Source organism: Spinacia oleracea, chromosome 3 (assembly GCF_020520425.1).
Source record: "Spinacia oleracea cultivar Varoflay chromosome 3, BTI_SOV_V1, whole genome shotgun sequence".
NCBI classification, from domain to species: domain Eukaryota; kingdom Viridiplantae; phylum Streptophyta; class Magnoliopsida; order Caryophyllales; family Amaranthaceae; genus Spinacia; species Spinacia oleracea.
In genome coordinates, this window is record NC_079489.1 from 10,180,132 (window position 1) to 10,202,504 (window position 22,373).

Consider the following 22,373-nt stretch of genomic DNA (forward strand, 5'->3'; position numbering starts at 1 on the left):
TTCCTAATCTTATGACTCACATGAGGAAGTAACTGCAACACTTTTTCCGACGGATGCCCCATCCGTTGATGCCACAAGTCGACCACACACTCCACTGCTAGCACACGAACCTTTGGAGCCCCACGGAAAAAATATAGTCCTTCCTGTCGATCACCTACGCCAATCACCATCCTCGTCGAGCGGTCCTGAAGAACACACATTTTGTTAGTAAATTGAGCAGCACAATGTAATTCGTCACTTAATTGAGTTACAGAAATTAAATTGCAGTTCAATTTAGGCACAAATAGAACATTATCGAGCACAAAACCATCCTCCAAGACCACCGAACCATATTGGTTTGAATTTGCAGGTTGACCGTCCGGCAACACAACCTGTTGATTTCTTGATGTCTTGATATTTCTCAGGATTGAAATATCACCCGTCACATGACGTGATGCCCCACTGTCTACAATCCATCGTAAATCAAGATTACCTTGCAACTTGTTTGAAGGTCGTGACAAGATGTCAACTATTTGCTGGACTTGCTCCTTCGTCACCCCAACAAGCTCATGATTGGTTGTCGTCACTGCACCCTGCGATCCGTCTCCACTCGTCACAGTGGTTGTCGCCCCTCCTGTGGCATTGCTCACGGCATTGGCACGAGCGACACCACTGGTCGACGACGCTGCCCCACGAGCTACTCTGCCTCCTCTAATCGACGTCCTGCCTCCTCGACCAGGCCCTCGTCCACCTCGTTTCTTCTCATCCCACCATTCAGGAAATCCAATCAGCTGATAACAAGTTTCTTCCTCATGACCCTCACGATTGCAATGACCACAAAATCTGCCACTGACATCTCCCGACCTCGACCGAGCCTTAGTCTCGACCTTGAACGCCATGACACTCTCCGGACCTCTCGCAGCCTTGGCGCGCATGGTCTCGGTATTCATAACCGTCTGGTACGCCTCGTCGAGTCCTGGCAACGGCGATCGTGCTAACAGTTGTGCACGAATGGCTTCATAGTGATCATCCAGGCCAATTAGGAAATAGTGCAGACGATCTTCATCGTGAATGTCCCCCACCTGCTTCGCTATATTACACGTACAACCCGCACATACACACCTGGGAACTCGTGCATACTGTACGTACTCCTTCCATACCTTCGACAAGCGGCCATAGTACTCCATGACGCCCTCAAACGTGCCCTGCTTGCAACCACTCAGAGCCATCTTAATATGGCAGACCCTGGTGCCCGACACGACGCAGTACCGCGTCCTCAAATGACTCCACAACTCGTGAGCAATATCAAAGTCCTCCAGATTCGAACGCAAACTCTCGTCAATGGTGTTTGTGATCCAAGACACCACCATCGAATTGACCGCAATCCAATGTTTCATCTTCGTCTCGTCCGTAATGGGCTCCTTCACAGACCCATCAAGAAAACCAAATTTGAATTTTGAAATCATCGAGCGACGAACCGCTTTGGCCCACTCATCGTAGTTCGACGCTCCTCGAAGTTTTACAGGGGTGATGACAATACCGGGGCCGTCACCTGACCCAAGATAGTAGTCCAGATCGACGGCGGCGGCGATTGTCTTTTGTGGTGGCTCCTCGTCATTACCCATTGTTATGCCCTAGGAATTTGTAACTCCTCAGAACGCAGTACTCAACAAGCGAAGGAATTCGCTGTTCTCAAACTCTCTCAAACTCGTGCGGAAAAAAATCTAGGGTTTTTAACCTAGGCTCTTGATACCATGTCAAATATTGTGTAATCTCGTATCATTCTCATTAATAACACACGTATATATAGTACAACTCAGTTACCTAAACCCTAGGTACACATTAGGTAACTTACCATAGTTAGGACTCTACAAGATATTCACAGAATAATATCTAATATCTTAACATATCTTAACATTAGTTGATATAATTAAGTGCAATACTTATTAAATTGATGATAAGTAACCGATGACAAACACCCTTTTACTAAGGCTTTAATTTTATATAAAAGGTCTTGCCCATACAAGGTGTACGTACATTAAATTTATTGTACACTAAGGTCATGTTCTGTTCACCTAATTTCCACTTATTTCAGAAAAAATAAGTTCAAATAAGTTCAAATAAATCCAGATAAGAAAAGTTCAGGAAAATAAGGGTTGGCCAAATATAATTTATAACTAAAATAAGTTTTGATAAGTTTGAATAAGTTCAGATAAGTTCAGTTAAGTTCAGATAAGTTCAGATAAGATAAGTTTAGAAAAAATAAGGGAAAATCAGGTGAATAGAATGCACCCTAACATAATTTTTAACCAGATTTTTATAACTTTTACCTAATTTTCTTATAACTTTTAATATGTTTTGATTAACTTTTATATTATAAAAATAAAAGTTGCTAGATAAATATTGTAAAGGTTTAAATAATTAATTTTATACGTAGTACATTATTAGTGATTTTGAATAAATAATTTTTATTAAATTGAAAAAAATTATCACTAAAAGAAGATAATATATATAAGGGTGACTTTTAAGCATTTTGAGTTAATTTACTTTGGTGTACAATATTTATTACACCACTTGTAAATAAGAATTTGTGAATTTAATGACTTTTTCTCAAAAACAGCTTAATTGTTGAATCACTACTTAGCATTTCTTGTTTAACAAATTTATCTCGTTTATAGATGAATCGTATGAATAAATTGATGCGTCGTGGAATACCACTGTCCTAAAAGACGATCATGCGCTACCTCCCAGTATAAAACGGAAGCGGGCACGTTCCTTGATTAGCACATCTCCGAATTCGTGTGCATTTACAAATCCGAATGGAGTCAGACTATTTGTGGACTTATAGAGAAATATCGGATTTTTGGTGTACAACCCCACAAAAAATGTTTAACGAATAATGATACATACATCGTTCAATTTCATGTTTTGGGTATCATCGATCAGTGAAATTTTAATTTGATTTTTCCAAAACTATTTGACATATCGCAGAGACTAGAAAAATGAGGAGTAAATTATAATGATCATTAGATCAATAATAGCACAATAGACAAGAAAAAAAGAATGTTGACTTGCACATTAAAAAAAAATGTGGATCGGCCCTAATTAAGCTTGCCCACAGTATAAGAAAAGGCCATGTAAGGACTTTACAGATTTCAGAAACGACAGCTTAGCAAGCAAATACAACTACAAATATAATTTTTATAATAATACAAAATAATTTAATTATTTAATTAATGCCACGAAAATTAAGCTGGCATCATATTCATGCATATAAATACTTTGCATCTTCCCCCGTTATTTCCCACATTACTTAGCTTCATCTCAAACATTCTTCTTCTCTAAGTTTAAGGAGCTTCACAAGCTCCTTTCCCCATTCTTCTCATTCGATCAATTCATCAGGTTTGTCTTAATAATTAGTACATTTTGTCGTTAAACACTATACCTCTGTTTTTTTTTTTTCTACTCGCTCACTTTCAATTAATTACTCTTTATATTTCTTATTGATCTTCCTGCTTTGATTGTGCACATTTGTCTATGCACGTTTTTTACCATCAAATTTTTTAATTTGGTGTTTGAATAAATTATTAAATGGTATTTTTAAAACACCCATATTGAGGTGAATCAAGTAATACCTCACTTGACTATGTCTTTTTTTAATTATATGAGAATAAATTAATATAAATTATTTCGAATTCTATATAGTTGCAGAATTCAAACATAACGATAATTAAGAAACGGAGGAAGTAGTATATTAACTTTTTATTTTTTCCTTCATTGTTTGGAAATGAGACATTACATTTTGTCTACTACTAATTGAAGATGTATATAAGTATATTACATATATATATTCATAGTTCTTGGTTATGTGCTAGCTATATTAGTTCTAACTCGAGACAGCCTGCATTTTAACCTAGCTTCTAGTATAATGGTTAAAAGAATTGAAATAGCATGTATTGTAGTTGTTGAGGACGGCCTTGTAGTATTATATAAGCGTTACATTAGCAACCATACAATAAAATTATAGCTGACATTATTTTATTTTATTTTCTTCCCTGTAGAAAACAACGATAAAGGTAACGTACCAATGGCGAAAAACCAACAATTGGAAGTGCTTAATGCACTCGACGTGGCAAAGACACAATGGTATCATTTCACGGCAATTATCATCGCCGGTATGGGCTTCTTCACCGACGCCTATGATCTTTTCTCCATTTCTTTGGTAACAAAACTCTTGGGTCGACTCTATTACACCCAACCAAACCCTACACACCCGGGATCCCTCCCCATCAACGTCTCTGCCGCGGTTAATGGTGTGGCCTTGTGCGGTACTCTTGCCGGCCAACTCTTCTTTGGGTGGTTAGGTGACAAACTAGGAAGGAAAAAAGTATATGGTCTTACCTTAGTCATGATGGTTGGCGCTTCCCTAGCATGTGGCCTCTCCTTTGGCAGCAGTGCTAAAAGTGTCATGACTACCCTTTGCTTCTTTCGGTTCTGGCTTGGTTTTGGTATTGGAGGGGACTACCCACTCTCCGCCACTATCATGTCCGAGTATGCTAATAAAAAGACTCGTGGAGCTTTCATCGCGGCTGTCTTTGCTATGCAAGGTGTCGGGATTTTAGTAAGTGGTGTTGTTTCCCTCATCGTGTCAGCTGCCTTTGAGAATAAGTTCAAGCCGCCTTCCTTTGAGGAAGATGCTATTAGATCACTTACCCCGGAAGCTGATTACATCTGGCGAGTTATCTTGATGTTTGGTGCCTTCCCTGCCGGTATGACCTACTATTACCGTATGCAGATGCCTGAGACGGCTAGGTACATCTCTCATAACCCTTATAAATTTGATATTTTATCGAACTTTTATGTATGTCTGTTGTCAGATGGTCTGACCAAAACTGCTTGATTTCTAATTAACTTCACCATTTCTATTTTTTTTGTTCAAAAATAATAAAGGCCTTAACATGCGACCTTTAAGCCGTGTCACAATGATGACATGACATGCTTATGAGTCAGGATTTAAATTGGAAACTAAAATATTTAACTTATATAACCTATTATACATGTTTTAAAAAAAAAAAGTTAGAAAAAGCTTAATATTCTATTTTGTTTTCTTCTTTATATCGACTACCTTATTTACATATTTTTAAAAATATTCTGATGACACATAACCTACGTGGCGCCTATGTGTACCAATTAAACTCCAACACGTAAGATTGTGACAACTAAATGTTTTAGCAACTTGCGACCTTTATTATCAACTTTCTTTTTAAACTACTTATACTTGGTCTGACAAATTAGAATCAGTTAGACCATCTTTTACGAGAGTTTCCTAACACTATATGCTAATCAACTAAATTTTCTTCCAAAAGGTACACTGCCTTGGTTGCACAGAATGCTAAGCAAGCAGCCGCGGACATGTCTAGAGTCCTACAGACAGACATTAATGCTGAGGAGGCTAAGTTAGCAATCATGATGAACGACAAGAAGAAACAATTCGGGTTATTCTCCAAGGAGTTTGCAAGAATATACGGTGTACGCTTGATAGGAACCACAACTACTTGGTTCTTACTCGACATTGCTTTCTATAGCCAAAATCTCTTCCAAAAAGACATCTTCACCTCCATTGGCTGGATCCCTAGCGCAAGCAAGATGAGCGCCATAAGGGAGGTCTACAAGGTGGCTCGAGCACAAACATTAATAGCCCTTTGTGGAACCGTTCCTGGATACTGGTTCACTGTCGCCTTCATTGATATTATAGGTCGATGGATTATTCAAGTTGTAGGGTTCCTTATGATGACTATCTTCATGTTTGCCATCGCTTTCCCTTACGATTATTGGAGTCAGAGGGAGCATCGTATAGGGTTCATCATTATGTACGGACTTACATTCTTTTTCGCAAACTTTGGACCTAATGCTACTACTTTTGTTGTTCCTGCCGAGGTCTTCCCGGCTAGGTTGAGGTCGACTTGTCATGGTATATCAGCCGCGGCAGGGAAGGCTGGGGCTATTGTTGGAGCCTTCGGTTTTGTGTACGCTTCCCAAGAGAAGGACCCGGCGAAGAGGGACCCTGGCTACCCAGCTGGTATTGGAAAGAAGAACTCTCTAATTGTGCTTGGTGTGATCAACTTCATCGGTATGCTTTTTACATTTTTGGTTCCGGAAGCTAAGGGTTTGTCATTAGAAGAGGCAGCTAATGAGACAACCGAAGATCAAGAAGAAACTAATGTCGAGGAGAATATTTCTTCAGTATGATTTTGTTGAGCATAAAAAAAACTTGCTCTTTTTTTTTTTTTAGAAAAAGAAGAAGAAACGACCCTACTATGGAGGTTAGACTCTTAAGAAAATGAGATAAGGATAACCCTGATCCCCAAGAACCATAACCGTTTGAGAATGAACCCATTACCTTAAGGTCGTGAGGTGAAACCGTGTCTTTGTATTGCCAATAATATTAACTGTATATTTGTATTTTGTATTTTGTCTTTTGTCTTTTTGATTGTATAACGCATATTCAAATGTGTTTTTTTGTTCGTCTGAAAATAATATTTAACTTGTACAATATAAATTAGGATAAATTATTTTTTACCACCTAAAAAAATCGAAAATTTATTTTTTATCACCTATAAAACTAAAACTTGTATTTTACCACCTAAAAAAAATTTAAAAGTTGTTTTTACCACCTAAAAATGGAAAATTAGATGAAAATGTTATGTAGGGGATCACAATAACAATAATACTTCTAATATGTCTTATTTTTCTACGATTTCACGTATTTAACTCTATTTTTGACTAGCTTTTTTCTAACTATAATTGCAATTTATGTACAATATAAGTAGATTTATCCATTTGTGATGGGGAATATTAATTTATTTTTGACTAGCTTTTTTCTGACTATAATTGCAATTTCTTTTTTTGAGGCTGGGCCACTACGTACTCACTTGTAAAATTACATAAGCCCATTAACTTTAAGGCTTTTAGCCTAAGCTTATTTCTTGATTTCCGTCCTCTGATACTGGACATCATCTTGTGGGTTTTCGGCCCAATAATGTGATGGGCTTATGCTAAGCCAAAATCCAATCCAAATATTTTTGGACTTGGATATTTGAGTCCGAGTATGATCCAATTTTTTTTTGAGTTCGATCTAGTCCAATACATTAAAAAAAAAAAAAAAAACATAAAAGTCCGAATCTAGTCTGATCCTAATCTTTTTTAGAAAAATAAACTTATTTTTTTAAAAGTTACAAATGTATATAATATTGTTATCGGCTAACTTTCGGGCACATAAAATAAAATATATAACTATTAAATATTGGGTATGAAATATTTTAACACCTATAGTTACATGTCTCTCTTCCATTAAGGGAAAATAAATAGCCAGTAATCAATAGATATAATTGCAAATAACAATATGTCTTGCACATCTAAATACTTAGCCAAAAAAAGTTCTAGTTCTTAAAAAAACAAAATTTTAAAATATATTAGAGCTCAATAATCAAACATTACAACCGATAGCGAAAGAGAAAAAGGTTGGTAGAATTTTTTTGATTATGGATTTTATATGGAGTGTAATGTTTGGTTGTTTTCTGTTGCACATAGTAAATAAAGGCCCAAAATCACATATTTCACAATAGTTTTTAAATTACATATGTTTATCTATAAATAAAATCTTAAAACTTTGGACTTAATTGGATTTTTGGACTCCAAAAGGTTGAGTCCAAGTCCAGTCCAAAAATAACTAGACTTGGTAGTAGTTCGGGTCCGATCCAAATGTTTTCAAGTCCGATCCAGTCCGACAATTTTACACTGAGCTGGATTGAACTTTGGACTTATCTCAATTATCTTACACCCCTAACCTGTAAGGATTAATCTTTTGTGGACCTGCTCTACAATAATATTATTGTGGACCAAAGCCAACAGTTTATTCTGGCATCATTTTACATATATACATAGTGACATTTATCGTTCACATAGTGACTCTAATAAATTAAACACCAATTTTCTAGATATGGTGACCATTTTCTGAATCAAAGTAACCCTATATTTATAAAAGAGAATTGTGACTTTAAATCACATTTTTCAAGCACGACATGTACTAAAGACAGCAATTTGATATTGTGTATAATATTTTTAATAAATACGTTAAAATAAATTAGAATCAGAATGTAAACTTTTCTTTTTAGGCATGGTACACAATAAATTTAGTGTGTACCAAGTCCATTTAAGAATTAATGAACATGTAAGTGATGTAGAAATTGCCTAGGGGCTACCACCAACTAGAGCTGTCAAAAATTGACCCGACCTGAAGACCCGACCGAACCTGTAACCTACCATGAGTCGAAATTTTGGTATAACAAGTTACCCAAAACCCGACCCGAAAAACCGATAACCAACTTTAACCCAATGTTGTATGAGCCGAACCCGAACCCGACACCGACCGAAAGATAACCGAAACCGAACTGACCCGGATGAATAATGATCCGAACCCGATTCGATTCGCGACAATGACCTTAACCCGATTTTTACCACATAACATGTTATGATTTGACCTGTGAAATAAATATTTTACGCTTGAATATTTTAAGATGACTAAATCAGATATTGATCGATCTTAACTTGTATCCGAGAGTGAATCCGGCCTGAATTTTAACCTACCCAAAATATCCGATCCGAACTTGATCCCAAACCCGAGATTAACTGATTCAAACCCGACTATATAAGACCCAAACCCAAAATTGACCCCGACCCGAACATGACTTGACCCGAACCCGACTTGTACTCGAAATGAGAAAAAAAAAACCCGACATTACCCGATCGAACCTGACCTGCACCCTAGTGATAAAGTGACCCACCACGACCAGAACTTATCATGACCCAGACCGGACCCAGACCCAGACCCGACCCGACCCGGTGACCTGCTTTGACAACTCTACCACCAATCATTAGGTTGACGGTAAGTCCTTTTTTTCTTGTTTTATTTCTACCTTTTGATTTTATGTTTGGAATAAGAACTCCATTCTCTATTGGAGAGTTTCGTTACTCATTTATTGAGTTCTATCTATCTCCTTATGAAAGTATGAGATTATGATTTTAATTTCGCATAAAAAGTAGATTTATTGATGAAAATTTGTGCAGTGTTACAACATAGTACAACATTTTCGATTACTTAGTATATGTAAATGATTGGTATAATTGGTGCAAAATCAAACCCTAATTAAAGTGCGATTTCCTTCAATATTGCATAAAGATCCAATAATTCCCTAAATACGTTACTTTCTAAGTTATTTTCCACCATACCGTCCACGTAAGCAAGGGAGAAAGAGAATTAATTTTTTTTTTCCGGTTCAGCATTGAACCGCCATATGAGATAGCAGTTTCGTTTTAAAGCAAGCCGCCATCTCAGATGGCGGTTCAATGTTACAAACCGCTATCTGAGATAGCGGTTTGCTTTAAAACAAAACCGCTATCTCAAATGGCGGTTTGCTTAGTTGTAAATTATTTTCAACATGAATTACAGTTTAAATAGAAATATAACTTAGGCCTTGTTCTTTTGGACTTTTTTGCAGTTCCATTAAGTTCAGTTCAGTTCAGTTCAGCTCCATTAAGTTCAGTTCAGTTCAGCTCCATTAAGTTCAGTTCAGTTCAGTTCAGCTCCATTAAGTTCATTTCAGTTCAGTTCAGTTCAGCTTCATTTAGTTCAATTCAGTTCAGTTCAAAAGAACGGATTCATCTTTCTTTGTAATTATTTTTATTCTTGATATTGCAATTAAAATTGACATTTATTACTTATATATAATAATTATTATTATCGTTATTATTACTTAATTATTACTATTATTATATTAATATTATATGTAATTATTGTTGTTAATAAATAATTATGATTATTGTAGTTATTATTTATTATTATGAGTATTGTTATACATATTAACATTATATTAATTATTAATTATTAATTATTTTATTATTTATTATTTATTATTTATTATTTATTATTTATTATTTATTATTTATTATTTATTATTTATTATTTATTATTTATTATTTATTATTTATTATTATTATTATTTATTATTTATTATTTATTATTTATTATTATTATTTATTATTTATTATTTATTATTTATTATTTATTATTTATTATTTATTATTTATTATTTATTATTTATTATTTATTATTTATTATTTATTATTTATTATTATTATTTATTATTTATTATTTATTATTTATTATTTATTATTTATTATTTATTATTTATTATTTATTATTTATTATTTATTATTTATTGTTTATTGTTTATTGTTTATTGCTTATTGCTTATTGCTTATTGTTTATTGTTTATTGTTTATTATTTATTATTTAAGTTCCATTAAGTTCAATTCAGTTCAGTTCAGTTCAGCTCCATTAAGTTTAGTTCAGTTCGGTTCAGTTCAGTTCAGCTCCATTAAGTTCAATTCAGTTCAGCGAAATAAAGTTCAGAAGAACAAGGCCTTAGAAGTAACCTCTTGTGACATCAATTGTGTTTGTAGCTCAGTGGTGGATAGAGCGTGCTTCTAAGTAGAAGGTCGTGGGTTCGACCCCTACCTGACGCGCTTATTTCTTTTTTACCATTTCTTAATATTAATTATAAACATTACCAAATTTAACTTATTAACATCAGCGTCTGTAGCTCAGTGGATAGAGCGTCTGTTTCCTAAGCAGAAGGTCGTAGGTTTGACCCCTACCTGACGCGCTTATTTCTTTTTTACCATTTATAAATAGTGATTATAAACCGCTCGCTTCGTTAAAAAAAAAAGACCGATTTAATGATTCATACCACTGTTAGGTTATGATTCATATGACAATTCATAAATCATGCGGAAAAACCATTTAGCCAGGAATACATATTATTTACACATAATCATATAGCATAGTTTAGATGCATACTCTTTGTTGCGTGCCTTCCCTAGCTGCGCCCGAACCGAACAAGAACAAGTCTTTAGGACTCCAAGTGTCGTCCCTCCGTAGATAGTCCACAGCACGTCCGGATCCGCCTTAAGATTGACCAACTAGAATCGCCTTTAAGGTACTAATAATTTCGGCACTTTTAGGCAAGGTATGTGACTGAATTTTTCTCTCAAAAACTCACTTTGAATACTTGAAAACACTCATTATAAATTGTGAACCCAGGCCACTCGCTATCCGTGGACGGTATAGTGGGAATTAAGTTAAAAATTGGCACATTTTGAAAATTTGACGTTCAACAATATTGAAGAAAATCGCTCCTAATTAAAGGAAATACTTCGTTTATCATTTTGTGTTGCGTTGACAATACAAAAGCGGAAAGTATGAAGTATAAAACTTATGTTATACTCCATTACTCCACATAGTAGTACACGTTCATTGAACCAATTGCAGGCTTAGCTTGCATCATTTAACAATATCACTATTTGCTTCCATGTTTTTTCAAAAAAAAAATTTGGCGTTAGCACTTGTTTTATCTTTAGGGCTAATTCAGATTATGGGCGAGTTCTAAGTCGATAGGTTTCAATCCTCTCCTAATAGTTGTTACGGGGGATCGAATACGGGTCCTCCCTACCAATTCCAACCTTAATCACCACTGAACCAACAAACAATTGGTATATTTTTTAATATCATTGCGAGTCGATCTTTGAAATTATCAATGATGTGAAAAATAAATATTTAGTTATATTTTGGACATAAGGAAACAATAACTTCTTTTTTTTTTAATGTAAAATCAATTCATTAATAAAAAGTCCTACGACTTCTACAAAAGAAATCGAATTTAACAAATACATAACAAATTGAATCAAAAAGAGGTATTCCTTCATCAAAACTACCATCATTGGGAAGATCTTGCACTGTGGGACATCTGTCGCACATATTGCTAGAACATACAACCTTTTCAGAGAGACGGTCTAACGATTTGTTGTAGCCTCGGGGACGGTTTCCATCCGATTCATCTAAGTCAATTTGAAATTTTGATAACTGGTTCAATCTCGTATAATTCTTTATCAACGAACCGAATTCACGACGATACTCCACCAAAACTATACTAATACTAAAACCCAAATACTCAACTAATCCCACCATACAGGGAACTTACTAAACTCACTAATCCCACAATAGGGGAACTTACTACACGCAAACGATGTAGTTTTATTGAATCTGAAGACAAACACTTGAATAATTAAACCAAAAGGGACGGAAATAGCCAAATTTCCGAAGAAATTTGACTATTTCCGGCCTAAAAACCTTTGAAATTTGTAAACCCACGATAGAAAAAAAAAGGCAACAATAACTGATGTTGACTTTAAAGAGTTAAACTTCAATCAAATGAACGAAAAAAATCCTCAAACCTAAACAATATTTTGTGAAAATTCACCTCGTTAAGTTGTTTTACATCGAATGAAATAATAAAAAAAATCCTCAAACCCAAAGAATTGTTGGGTATATATCCGTAGTATGTTATGATATGTAGTTGACTTGTACGGGCAGTGGCGGACCTTGAACGATTTTATGAGGGGGGCCGGTAGAAAAAAAATTAAGCAATATGCTATTTAATTATACAATTATGCACAAATTTTAGGGGGGCCGTAACTAAAATACACTACAAAATTTTTCGGCGGGGGGCCAGGCCCACCCCAGCCATACCTAAGATCCGCCGTTGTGTACGGGGTATATAATTAATTAGTTAGTTTAACGTAAGATACCAATCTTGATTTGTTCAGAACATGAAGAACAGTAATGTTGATTACAAATGTCAGGTAAGAGAGAAAAGGACATGTATAATTGCAGGACAAATTCATGCAAACATGTAATTAAACACAAAAAAAAATATAATTGACTTATTAAGTGAAAGTATATCCCTACTATGCCGGAGATTATTCCGGAAGAATGTTAAACATGATTTCAATTTAAATAGTTGTACTTCTTCCCTCCGTTACCTTCACCACATCTCTACTCCCCTTTCTTTCTTTTTATTTCGGGTGCAAGTCCTGCCTTAGACAGGTTAGTCTCTCTCTCTCCTCTTTTCTTTCCGATCGGATAAAGGTAATGATGAAATATAAATATTAAATAAATTACGCGCAATCTGTTTTGTTTACTTTCATTGTACACTTTGTAGACGCAATGTACCTTATAAAACTATACTTTATGTATTGTTAGTATCATGTTAGATACGGAATATGTTCTTGGTTCACTTAGAGATACATAATGGGTACATATTAGAGTTATTTTTTTTTTGGTGTAAATGAGCCACAAGGGCGGGGATGGGAATCGATCCCAGGATCACCTGGAACCGGGATGGAAGCTCTAACCAACTGAGCTATCCATCACTCTCACATATTAGAGTTATGGTATATCTAACAGTAAACATCAAATTTGTAGTTGTAGACTTGTAGTAGTGTAGCAATGACCATTTGAACGCCTAAGGATCTAAAACTCAATGTATTCAGCAAAAAAAACTTGGTCCTGCTGATTTGGTAGCTAGTGGTGGTTAGTAAAAAAAATTATTAATTCAATAAATATAGAATTTCCAAAAATATTTATAAGCATGTTAAATTGGTAGGTAAGTTGTTATCTCCTATTTGAAATACTTCATAGATACAATTTATCAGCATGCTAGTTTAGTCGATGAGCTTTCTGACAGTTGTAATAATGTAATTCAAGAATCAAATTAGTTAATCTAATAATACTAACAACGTGCTTTAATTTGCAGGGCGTTTATGAAAAAGGAAAATCAAAGGTGAGTTAGAGGACTAAAAAAATAAAAATAAAAATACACAATTGTTGATCATGGTGCAGGGACAACAGTTAGAAGTGCTAAAAGCACTTGATGTCGCGAAAACCCAATGGTACCATTTCACGGCAATTGTGATTGCTGGTATGGGTTTCTTCACAGATGCATACGATCTGTTTTGCATCTCCTTGTTGACCAAGCTTCTTGGTCGCATTTACTATAATGTTCCTGGATCGAGTAAGCCCGGTGCATTACCTATTAATGTCGCTGCTGCTGTAAGTGGAGTAGCACTTTGCGGTACTCTAGCAGGCCAACTCTTCTTTGGTTGGCTCGGAGACAAGATGGGGAGGAAGAAGGTGTACGGTATCACCTTGGTTATGATGGTTTGCATGTCCATCGCTTCTGGTCTTTCCTTTGGAAAAAGTGCAAAGGCTGTCATGACAACCCTTTGCTTCTTCCGTTTTTGGCTTGGGTTTGGTGTTGGAGGAGATTACCCTCTATCCGCCACCATCATGTCTGAGTATGCTAACAAGAAGACTCGTGGAAGTTTCATCGCCGCTGTCTTTGCCATGCAAGGCATGGGTATCTTGGCTGGTGGGATTGTTTCCTTGATAGTTGCATCCGCATTTGAGGCCAAATTCAAGCCTCCCCCATTCAAAGTCAATGCGGTTGCCTCCCTCCCACCGGAATCTGACTTTATCTGGCGTATTGTCCTGATGTTCGGAGCCTTTCCTGCTGCTACAACATACTATTGGCGTATGCAGATGCCTGAGACTGCTCGGTACACCGCCCTTGTAGCCAAGAATGCCAAGCAGGCTGCCGCAGACATGTCCAAAGTCCTCAAAACTGAAATAGAAGCTGAGGAGGAGATGGTTGAAAAAATAGGTAAAACTCAACAGAACCAATTTGGGCTATTCACAAAAGAATTTGCTCGCCAATATGGTGTTCGCCTCTTGGGAACCACCAGTACTTGGTTCTTACTCGACATTGCATTTTACAGTCAAAATCTTTTCCAAAAGGATCTTTTTACCTCTGTTGGTTGGATTCCACCAGCAGCAGAAATGAATGCTATCAGGGAGGTGTATATGGTTGCAAGGGCTCAAACCTTGATCGCTCTTTGTGGAACAGTCCCGGGATACTGGTTCACTGTTGCTTTCATAGACGTAATTGGAAGATGGTGGATTCAAATGATGGGATTCTTTTTCATGACTGTTTTCATGTTTGCCATTGCATTCCCCTATAATTACTGGAGTAAGAAGGAGAATCGTATTGGATTTATCATAATGTACGGGCTCACATTCTTCTTTGCCAACTTTGGTCCAAATGCCACCACTTTCGTGGTGCCAGCTGAGGTTTTCCCAGCTAGGTTGAGGTCTACTTGCCATGGTATATCTGCGGCAACTGGAAAAGCTGGGGCTATAGTAGGAGCCTTCGGGTTTGTGTACGCCTCACAAGATCCTGATCCGGCAAAGAGAGATCACGGATATCCGGCGGGTATCGGAAAGAGTAAGTCTCTTATCGTGCTCGGTGTTATCAACTTCATTGGTATGCTCTGCACATTGATGGTGCCCGAATCAATGGGTAAGTCTCTTGAAGAATTAGCCGGTGAGGTCGACGTAGAAGACGTTGAGGATGAACACAAGGGATCTGCTTGATCACTAGCTACAAAAGTGGCCAGTGAGTAAATGTGTGTTTACTCATATATTACTAACTTACTAAGTACTTTTATTAAGATTGGTTATGTTTTTTATTCTTTCATTTAATACGGTGTGGTTTTTCAAAATTCTGCTTGGTCATTTAATGACATGACATTTGCTGTACTCTTTGATTCTTTTTAATTATGCTGGTGATGAACCAAAGAAACTCAACAGAGGTTGATTTTATTATTTTCTAATGAAGTTGTGTACTCGTTTCTTATTCATCTGGTTGTTTTTGTTGTGCAAATTTGCAAATGCATATTTTTAGCGTAATATTTTAATTTCATATTACTCTGTAGCAAAAATTAAAAACTTATTAAGATTTGACATTTTTAGAGTACTCACCTCATTGAAACGAATCAAATAAAACTCTACATTGCTATATTTTTTCTTATGTCCTGAAAATGAATAAGTGATTCCATGAAATTCTAAATAAGTGCAAGCTAGGTTCCAACAGAAAAAACATCAAGAAACAAAAGGAGTAACATTTATCTTTTCTTTCATGATAACATTAGCGTATAAACCAAATAAAATAACTCGATGTATAGGAGCGCATTATTTTTTTGTATTGTTCGTATCATTCAATGTCTCTTTTGAGACTGTCGTACGCATAACACCGTTGATGTTATCATTAAAAATATACGTACCTATACAATAATAAAATACTTGGTATAACTATTTTATTGTTTATAATTTACTGAACATAGCTACTTGATCACAGTAACTATTTGATTAGTAAAGTATAAATATGTATAAAACTGCCATATAAATTAAGTTTGATACATGGGTTATATGATCGAAAGTACCTTAATCAACAACTAAGCTATAGCTAAATATCAGTCTTAATGCGTTAAATGACTTGTTATTTAATTAAGTCTTTTCTTACATTAAAGCACATGCATGATCTATGTGATGATGGGAAAGAATAGATGGATGGTATATTGAAGATAACTTCTCCAAGTTATATTTCCTTACAATAATTGCATTTTCTAATTAATTTACCTTGTACAAGATTAACGGCAATAAAATTAAGTTATATAACTATAGACTGAGAAGTAGCGTAATTAGGCCAATTATCCAATAATCTAGAAATTAAATTTTGAATGTTGACTAAAATAAATGTATTAAAACATAAGAAATGGGTGACTCGTTTGAGGCCGGAGAGCATATGCCTTAAGATTCCTCGGCTAATTGCATATAAATATTCTTGTAATTTTACTCCATTTCATTCAACTCAGATATTGCTTTCAAATTATCTTCCATTGCATTGCAACTCCTCTAATCAGGTTCGTTTCTTTCTTTCGATGACTAAAATTCTTAATTTTAAACTTATTTTGTTTTAAGCCCGTACTATGGACATGTCACATATGTACACGATGTTTATAGTGCATCAAAGTAACATTAGTGCATGTATAAAATTATAAGATATGTTACTTATATTTCTATCATTCCTATAAAAAGAATATATCTCAAGTTCATTTAATAATATAACAACATGTTCTTGTTCATTTAATATAATAACATGTTCTTTTAATATGCACTTATGTTCTTTTGGTACACGCTAAGTACGTAAATCAAATAAAAAATACCTAGATATAGGCAATATATCCTCGATCAAGATCTAAGGATAAAGTTACATGTAGTCCTTCCCGTAAGTAAGCATTTAATTATTTATTTCCAAAATTCAAATTAACTTAGGAGTACACTCCAAAATCACAAATCTATCAGTGTAACTATTGTTTAGTCTCAGTTAATATGTTCATTTTACCTTCTTATACGTACCTAAGGACTATATATCATTTTCCTACCCTTAGGCATACGACTATTTTGTTCAGTAAGATATACGGAGTACTCCCTATTACCATCTAATTCAATAGCTTTTTTTTGGTAATTTAATCCTAACTTCATGTAAAAATATAATTAAAATAGGGGCTTACTGATTACCTCCCTACGATAACTAACGGTTGAGGGATGTTAATTAATGAGTCTAAAGGGTTCTTGAACTATTTGGGCTCGTCTCGAAATTTTCATTAGCTAGCTTTTCATGAGCTGAGCACAACAAAGTTCAACTCAAGAGGATTTGCATATCACTTGTCACCACCTTATTAGGACAAATTTATTTAACTATTTTATTCTGCATATCCATCTTAGTATCTAAAATAAGAGGATTTGCATATCACTTGTCACAACCTTAAAATCTCTTTTATTATTATTATATATTTTAACTTATTTTGTACCACTATCCCTAAATATTTAATTTGAAAAACTTTTAACATTCTTATAACTCTCAGTTAATCAATGCTTGATTACTTAGTTCATTGCCTCTTCAACTTTTGTATCAACAACATTATTTAATTTGATATAAAATTTATATATCGTGCATATCACAGGCCAATTGGCCTGTAATATGCACGATATATAAATTTTTGCAAAAACTAGTTATTCTATATAACACATCCAACTCAAATTAATACTCTCTAGTAAAACTTTAAACAATGCGTAGTTTTTTTTTTATTTTTGTTTATAAATCAAAGTAGATTTATACTACGTACTCCGTTATTATTTTGAACTTGAATTGAGTTTTATGATAAGTTGAACTTAAAATATAAATTGCTCAAAAAAATTCAAACCTCGGCTCAAGTTTGAATGCAATTGTAATGATTCGAGTTTGAGCTAAGCAAACTCGTTAAAAATCGAGCGATTAACACCCCCGTCTTGAATGCAATTTTTTCGGATTTTTTTATCTTATATTTTAATCTATTTTATACTCCGAATTGATTTTTCACGCACATAATTTTAGAGTGTGTTAAATTCATGGTTGATTTTGCCAATCAAATTCACTTAACAATTAATTCACTTATCTGAGTAAATTATCAATATCGGCAACAACGGTTCAGCTAATTGCCTTATATTTTTAATTGTTGCTAGGAGATTATGAGGGTAAGCAAATTGGTTCACTATTAAAAAAAGAAATTAGAGCGGTTCATTTTTTTTACTTCAAAGTCAAAATAGTAGCTAGTTTGAAAAATACAATTTAAAAATAGTCATTTTGATAAATAAAATATGGAAAATAGCTAATTTGGTAAAAGATCCTTGGATTCCAGTATATTAACCACGTTTGCAAATATTTGGCAGGAAGTTACACCCACAAGGAAGCTTTACAAAGAAAAATAACTAATTAATCAAACATATAATGGCAAAAGAACAACAGTTGCACGTTCTTAAGGCACTTGATGTAGCTAAAACACAATGGTATCACTTCACTGCGATTATCATTGCCGGTATGGGATTTTTCACAGACGCCTATGATCTTTTCAGCATTTCCATAGTCACAAAACTCCTCGGACGTATATACTACACTACTCCGAACCCAACAAGGCCCGGATCTTTACCCATCAATGTCAGTGCTGCTGTCAATGGTGTAGCCTTTTGTGGCACCCTTGCAGGGCAACTATTCTTTGGGTGGCTTGGTGACAAGATGGGTAGGAAGTCGGTTTATGGCATCACCTTACTTTTAATGACCTTTTGTTCCATCGCCTCTGGCCTATCCTTCGGTAGCACACCAAAAGGTGTCATGACAACTCTTTGTTTCTTTAGATTCTGGCTTGGGTTCGGCATTGGTGGGGACTATCCACTATCTGCCACAATCATGTCTGAGTATGCTAACAAAAAGACACGCGGAGCATTCATCGCAGCGGTTTTTGCTATGCAAGGGGTAGGGATCTTAACCGGAGGTATTGTGGCACTTATTGTGTCAGCAGGGTTCGAGAGCAAATACCACCCACCTTCATTTGAAGAAGATCCAGCTCGATCACTTACACCTGAAGCTGACTACATTTGGCGAGTTGTGTTGATGTTTGGAGCAATTCCTGCTGCCATGACTTACTATTGGCGTATGCAAATGCCTGAGACTGCTAGGTACACTGCACTGGTAGCCAAAAACGCTAATAAAGCTGCTGAGGATATGTCCAAGGTGTTAAACGTTGAAATCGAAGGTGAGGATGACAAGCTTCAGAGAATAGTCCAAGATGAAAGGAACACCTTTGGACTCTTCTCTGCACAATTCGCTCGACAGTACGGCTTACGTCTTCTTGGTACTACTAGTACATGGTTCTTACTTGACATCGCGTTTTACAGTCAAAACCTTTTCCAAAGCAACATATTTAGCTCTATTGGATGGCTTCCTGACGCGTCTAAGATGAGTGCCATCCGAGAAGTGTACAAGGTTGCTAGAGCACAGACCTTAATCGCGCTATGTGGAACAGTCCCAGGTTACTGGTTCACCGTTGGATTAATTGACATCATGGGAAGATTTGCTATCCAAATGATGGGTTTCTTCTTTATGACAGTGTTCATGTTTGCCATCGCTATCCCCTACGAACATTGGCAACAAAGGGCAAATAGGGTTGGATTTCTAGTCATGTATGGTCTCACTTTCTTTTTTGCCAACTTTGGGCCTAATTCAACCACATTCGTGGTACCGGCTGAAATATTCCCGGCTAGGTTGAGGTCTACTTGTCATGGTATATCAGCTGCGGCAGGCAAGGCTGGGGCAATTGTAGGTGCATTTGGTTTTTTGTATGCATCCCAGGATAAGAACCCGGCTAGGAGGAGTCAAGGTTACCCACCGGGAATTGGGCAGAAAAATTCACTAATTGTCCTTGGTGTGATAAATTTTTTAGGTATGGTTTTCACCTTGTTGGTCCCTGAGCCTAAGGGTATGTCGCTTGAAGAGGCGTCCGGCGAGGCTACAGCCGAATCCGACGATCATGATAATGAATTTGATATCCCAAAAAGGTTTGAAGGTGGGTTGAACTAGAATGGCTTTCTTGCTACTCTTCTTCTTTTGGTTCGTTCTTGTTTGTAGTTGACTTTTGTTTTTTTTTAGGGACGAATCGAAGCGACATAGGGATGGATCTTAGTGGATCGTGACAGCAAGGCCACTCTGCCGCTTACAATACCCGTCGCGTATTTAATTCAATGTAACATAAGTATATAATTTGTATATATATGCACATCACAATGTATGTATAATGTATGTACATCCATGCATGGAGTAACTATAAATATTGTGAATCTTGATATAGAATTGTGAATTAACTTCTCTTGGATTCTTGGGACATTTTGGAAGGATTAACATTATGAATTTAAGGCCAATAATGAATGGACTGCCTCAAATCATTGGAAATTAGGCCTGGGCCCATTCATATAACATAAAAATTATAGTGTATGAGCCCACGGAATTTAGAAACTGGCTAACTTCATTACCATTATATAAACATAAAATTAAATTTCATTAGTAAGGATGGATTCAATATACCTCAATTACATGCTGAGAAGTGGGAATAGAAGCTATCTATATTTCCACAATTTGGTAGTTTTAAAATGTTAATTTTGTTAGGGATTATTTTTAATTTGGTAGTAAGATTTTACTTCGAAAATATTGATTTTTTTTGTTATTGATTTTAATAAATATCCAGTGGCGTATTTTAGTGATGGCCTGGGAGGGACAGGCCTCCCCGGACGGAAAACTTAATAGTGTGTTAATTACGGCCCTCCCAAAATTTCGAGTATAATTGTGAACATACTACTTCCGTTTGATAAAGATTTTTACGGTTACTGTTTGCACAAATATTAAGATAAAGGTAGAAAAGTTGATTAATATAGTAAAATATGGATAAAGTAAGATAAATGTATAAAAAGATGGGTGGGTGTAAGAAAAAAAATGAATAAAGTACGAGAAAGTGAGTGAAAACTGGTAAATATTGTAAAGTAAGAAGGGTAAGGTAGTAAATTTTTATGTCCAATATAGAATAAAGCAAAGTGCAAAAACATTATGAAATGGACTAAAACGAAAAGGGTAAAGATGATTTTGAAACGGATGTAGTATTATACTATATTGCTTAATTCTTCTATTGCCCCCCACTTAAACAATTAAAGATACTTAAGGATCGAGTTCTATAAATATTTTTCTTATTTGCATTATTTTCCACATATTGGAAAAAGGTGAGATTATTATCTAAGAAACTACTACAGTACGTATCATTGTTTTTACATTCAACATGTTCAATTGCTCATACATTATAAGTTTATAATACTTTTGGTACGGAGTAACGAAACTTCTCCTGGTGGGGAACTTCATAAGTTCATAGTAGTAGTGTCAATTTTATAGCAAATTCGTTTAAGTTAAAGAATACAATAACGAGCTTGTAATTACATTAATAGGCCACGCAACAAGACATCTTAATTTTGTATTTGTCCTAATTTCTACCAATAGACTATAGGTTAACAAATAATTCAAGCTTGCATGTGGTGGAAATCAATATTGTATTCATGTGGTGAACCCTGATTAGCCAAGTTGTTGAGAGGAAAACGTAATTAATACAGTGGAAATGGAGAAAAAATACATAAAAAATACGGAGTAGTATTTTATGAACATGATGCGTGCGTGATATATTAACATTGTAATTTTACATTATTAAGTATAGAGTATATTGAAATGTTAAATATGAAGTATGAATTAACGGGCCGGGGTATTATAGATATTACACAGAAGGACTCCAAAAAGTCAACTGCATATATTCCCTGGCCTTATAAAATACAAAGTATATATAATATTATGAGCGTCTTATCTTCGCACGTACAAGTTTTTAGAAAAAAGTAGCAAGGTAGAATATCATAGTGTTTGTTATTTACTACTCCTACATAATATTTACTTAATCATAACATATAGCGAGGAAACTAGAGTTGCAATGTATCTTCTTCGTGTATATATCTTACAAGATACAACAATTAAGACTATTTTCTGTCATGTGCTCACAATGTACAAAAACATGGACAAAGAAAAAACGCCATTTCATTATGTGCGTTTACGTTTTAGATAAATTAAGTTTAATTGATACGTCAAACTCAAACAAAAAGCAATTATTAAATTCGATAACGTTGGAAATCAAGTTCTAGAAAA

The 22,373-nt window shown here is 35.2% G+C and overlaps 3 protein-coding genes and 1 non-coding gene across 4 annotated transcripts; all 4 read left to right on the plus strand.

Annotated features, from left to right (window-relative positions):
* Positions 1–3,284: 3,284 nt before the first annotated feature.
* LOC110802038 (probable inorganic phosphate transporter 1-3) lies at positions 3,285–6,489 on the plus strand. The gene is made up of 3 exons (XM_022007473.2): positions 3,285–3,381; positions 4,041–4,791; positions 5,346–6,489. Exons 2-3 carry the CDS (start codon positions 4,067–4,069, stop codon positions 6,226–6,228), a joined length of 1,608 nt encoding a protein of 535 aa, XP_021863165.1. The 5' UTR covers positions 3,285–3,381; positions 4,041–4,066; the 3' UTR covers positions 6,229–6,489.
* A 4,141-nt stretch (positions 6,490–10,630) lies between these two features.
* TRNAR-CCU (transfer RNA arginine (anticodon CCU)) lies at positions 10,631–10,703 on the plus strand. The gene has a single exon. It is a non-coding gene; the product is annotated as a tRNA-Arg (tRNA).
* A 2,225-nt stretch (positions 10,704–12,928) lies between these two features.
* LOC110802036 (probable inorganic phosphate transporter 1-3) lies at positions 12,929–15,631 on the plus strand. The gene is made up of 2 exons (XM_022007471.2): positions 12,929–12,982; positions 13,692–15,631. Exon 2 carries the CDS (start codon positions 13,769–13,771, stop codon positions 15,365–15,367), a length of 1,599 nt encoding a protein of 532 aa, XP_021863163.1. The 5' UTR covers positions 12,929–12,982; positions 13,692–13,768; the 3' UTR covers positions 15,368–15,631.
* A 939-nt stretch (positions 15,632–16,570) lies between these two features.
* Positions 16,571–20,513, plus strand: LOC110802035 (probable inorganic phosphate transporter 1-3). Its single transcript, XM_022007470.2, has 3 exons — positions 16,571–16,695; positions 18,545–20,214; positions 20,298–20,513. Exons 2-3 carry the CDS (start codon positions 18,603–18,605, stop codon positions 20,339–20,341), a joined length of 1,656 nt encoding a protein of 551 aa, XP_021863162.2. The 5' UTR covers positions 16,571–16,695; positions 18,545–18,602; the 3' UTR covers positions 20,342–20,513.
* The last annotated feature ends 1,860 nt before the right edge of the window (positions 20,514–22,373 follow it).

Coding starts and splice junctions, on each gene's coding strand:
- LOC110802035 (XM_022007470.2), top strand. CDS start 18,603: ATGGCAAAAGAACAACAGTTGCACGTTCTTAAGGCACTTGATGTAGCT. Junction 20,215..20,297: donor TATCCCAAAAAGGTTTGAAG/GTGGGTTGAACT, acceptor GTTTTTTTTTAG/GGACGAATCGAAGCGACATA.
- LOC110802036 (XM_022007471.2), top strand. CDS start 13,769: ATGGTGCAGGGACAACAGTTAGAAGTGCTAAAAGCACTTGATGTCGCG.
- LOC110802038 (XM_022007473.2), top strand. CDS start 4,067: ATGGCGAAAAACCAACAATTGGAAGTGCTTAATGCACTCGACGTGGCA. Junction 4,792..5,345: donor CAGATGCCTGAGACGGCTAG/GTACATCTCTCA, acceptor TTCTTCCAAAAG/GTACACTGCCTTGGTTGCAC.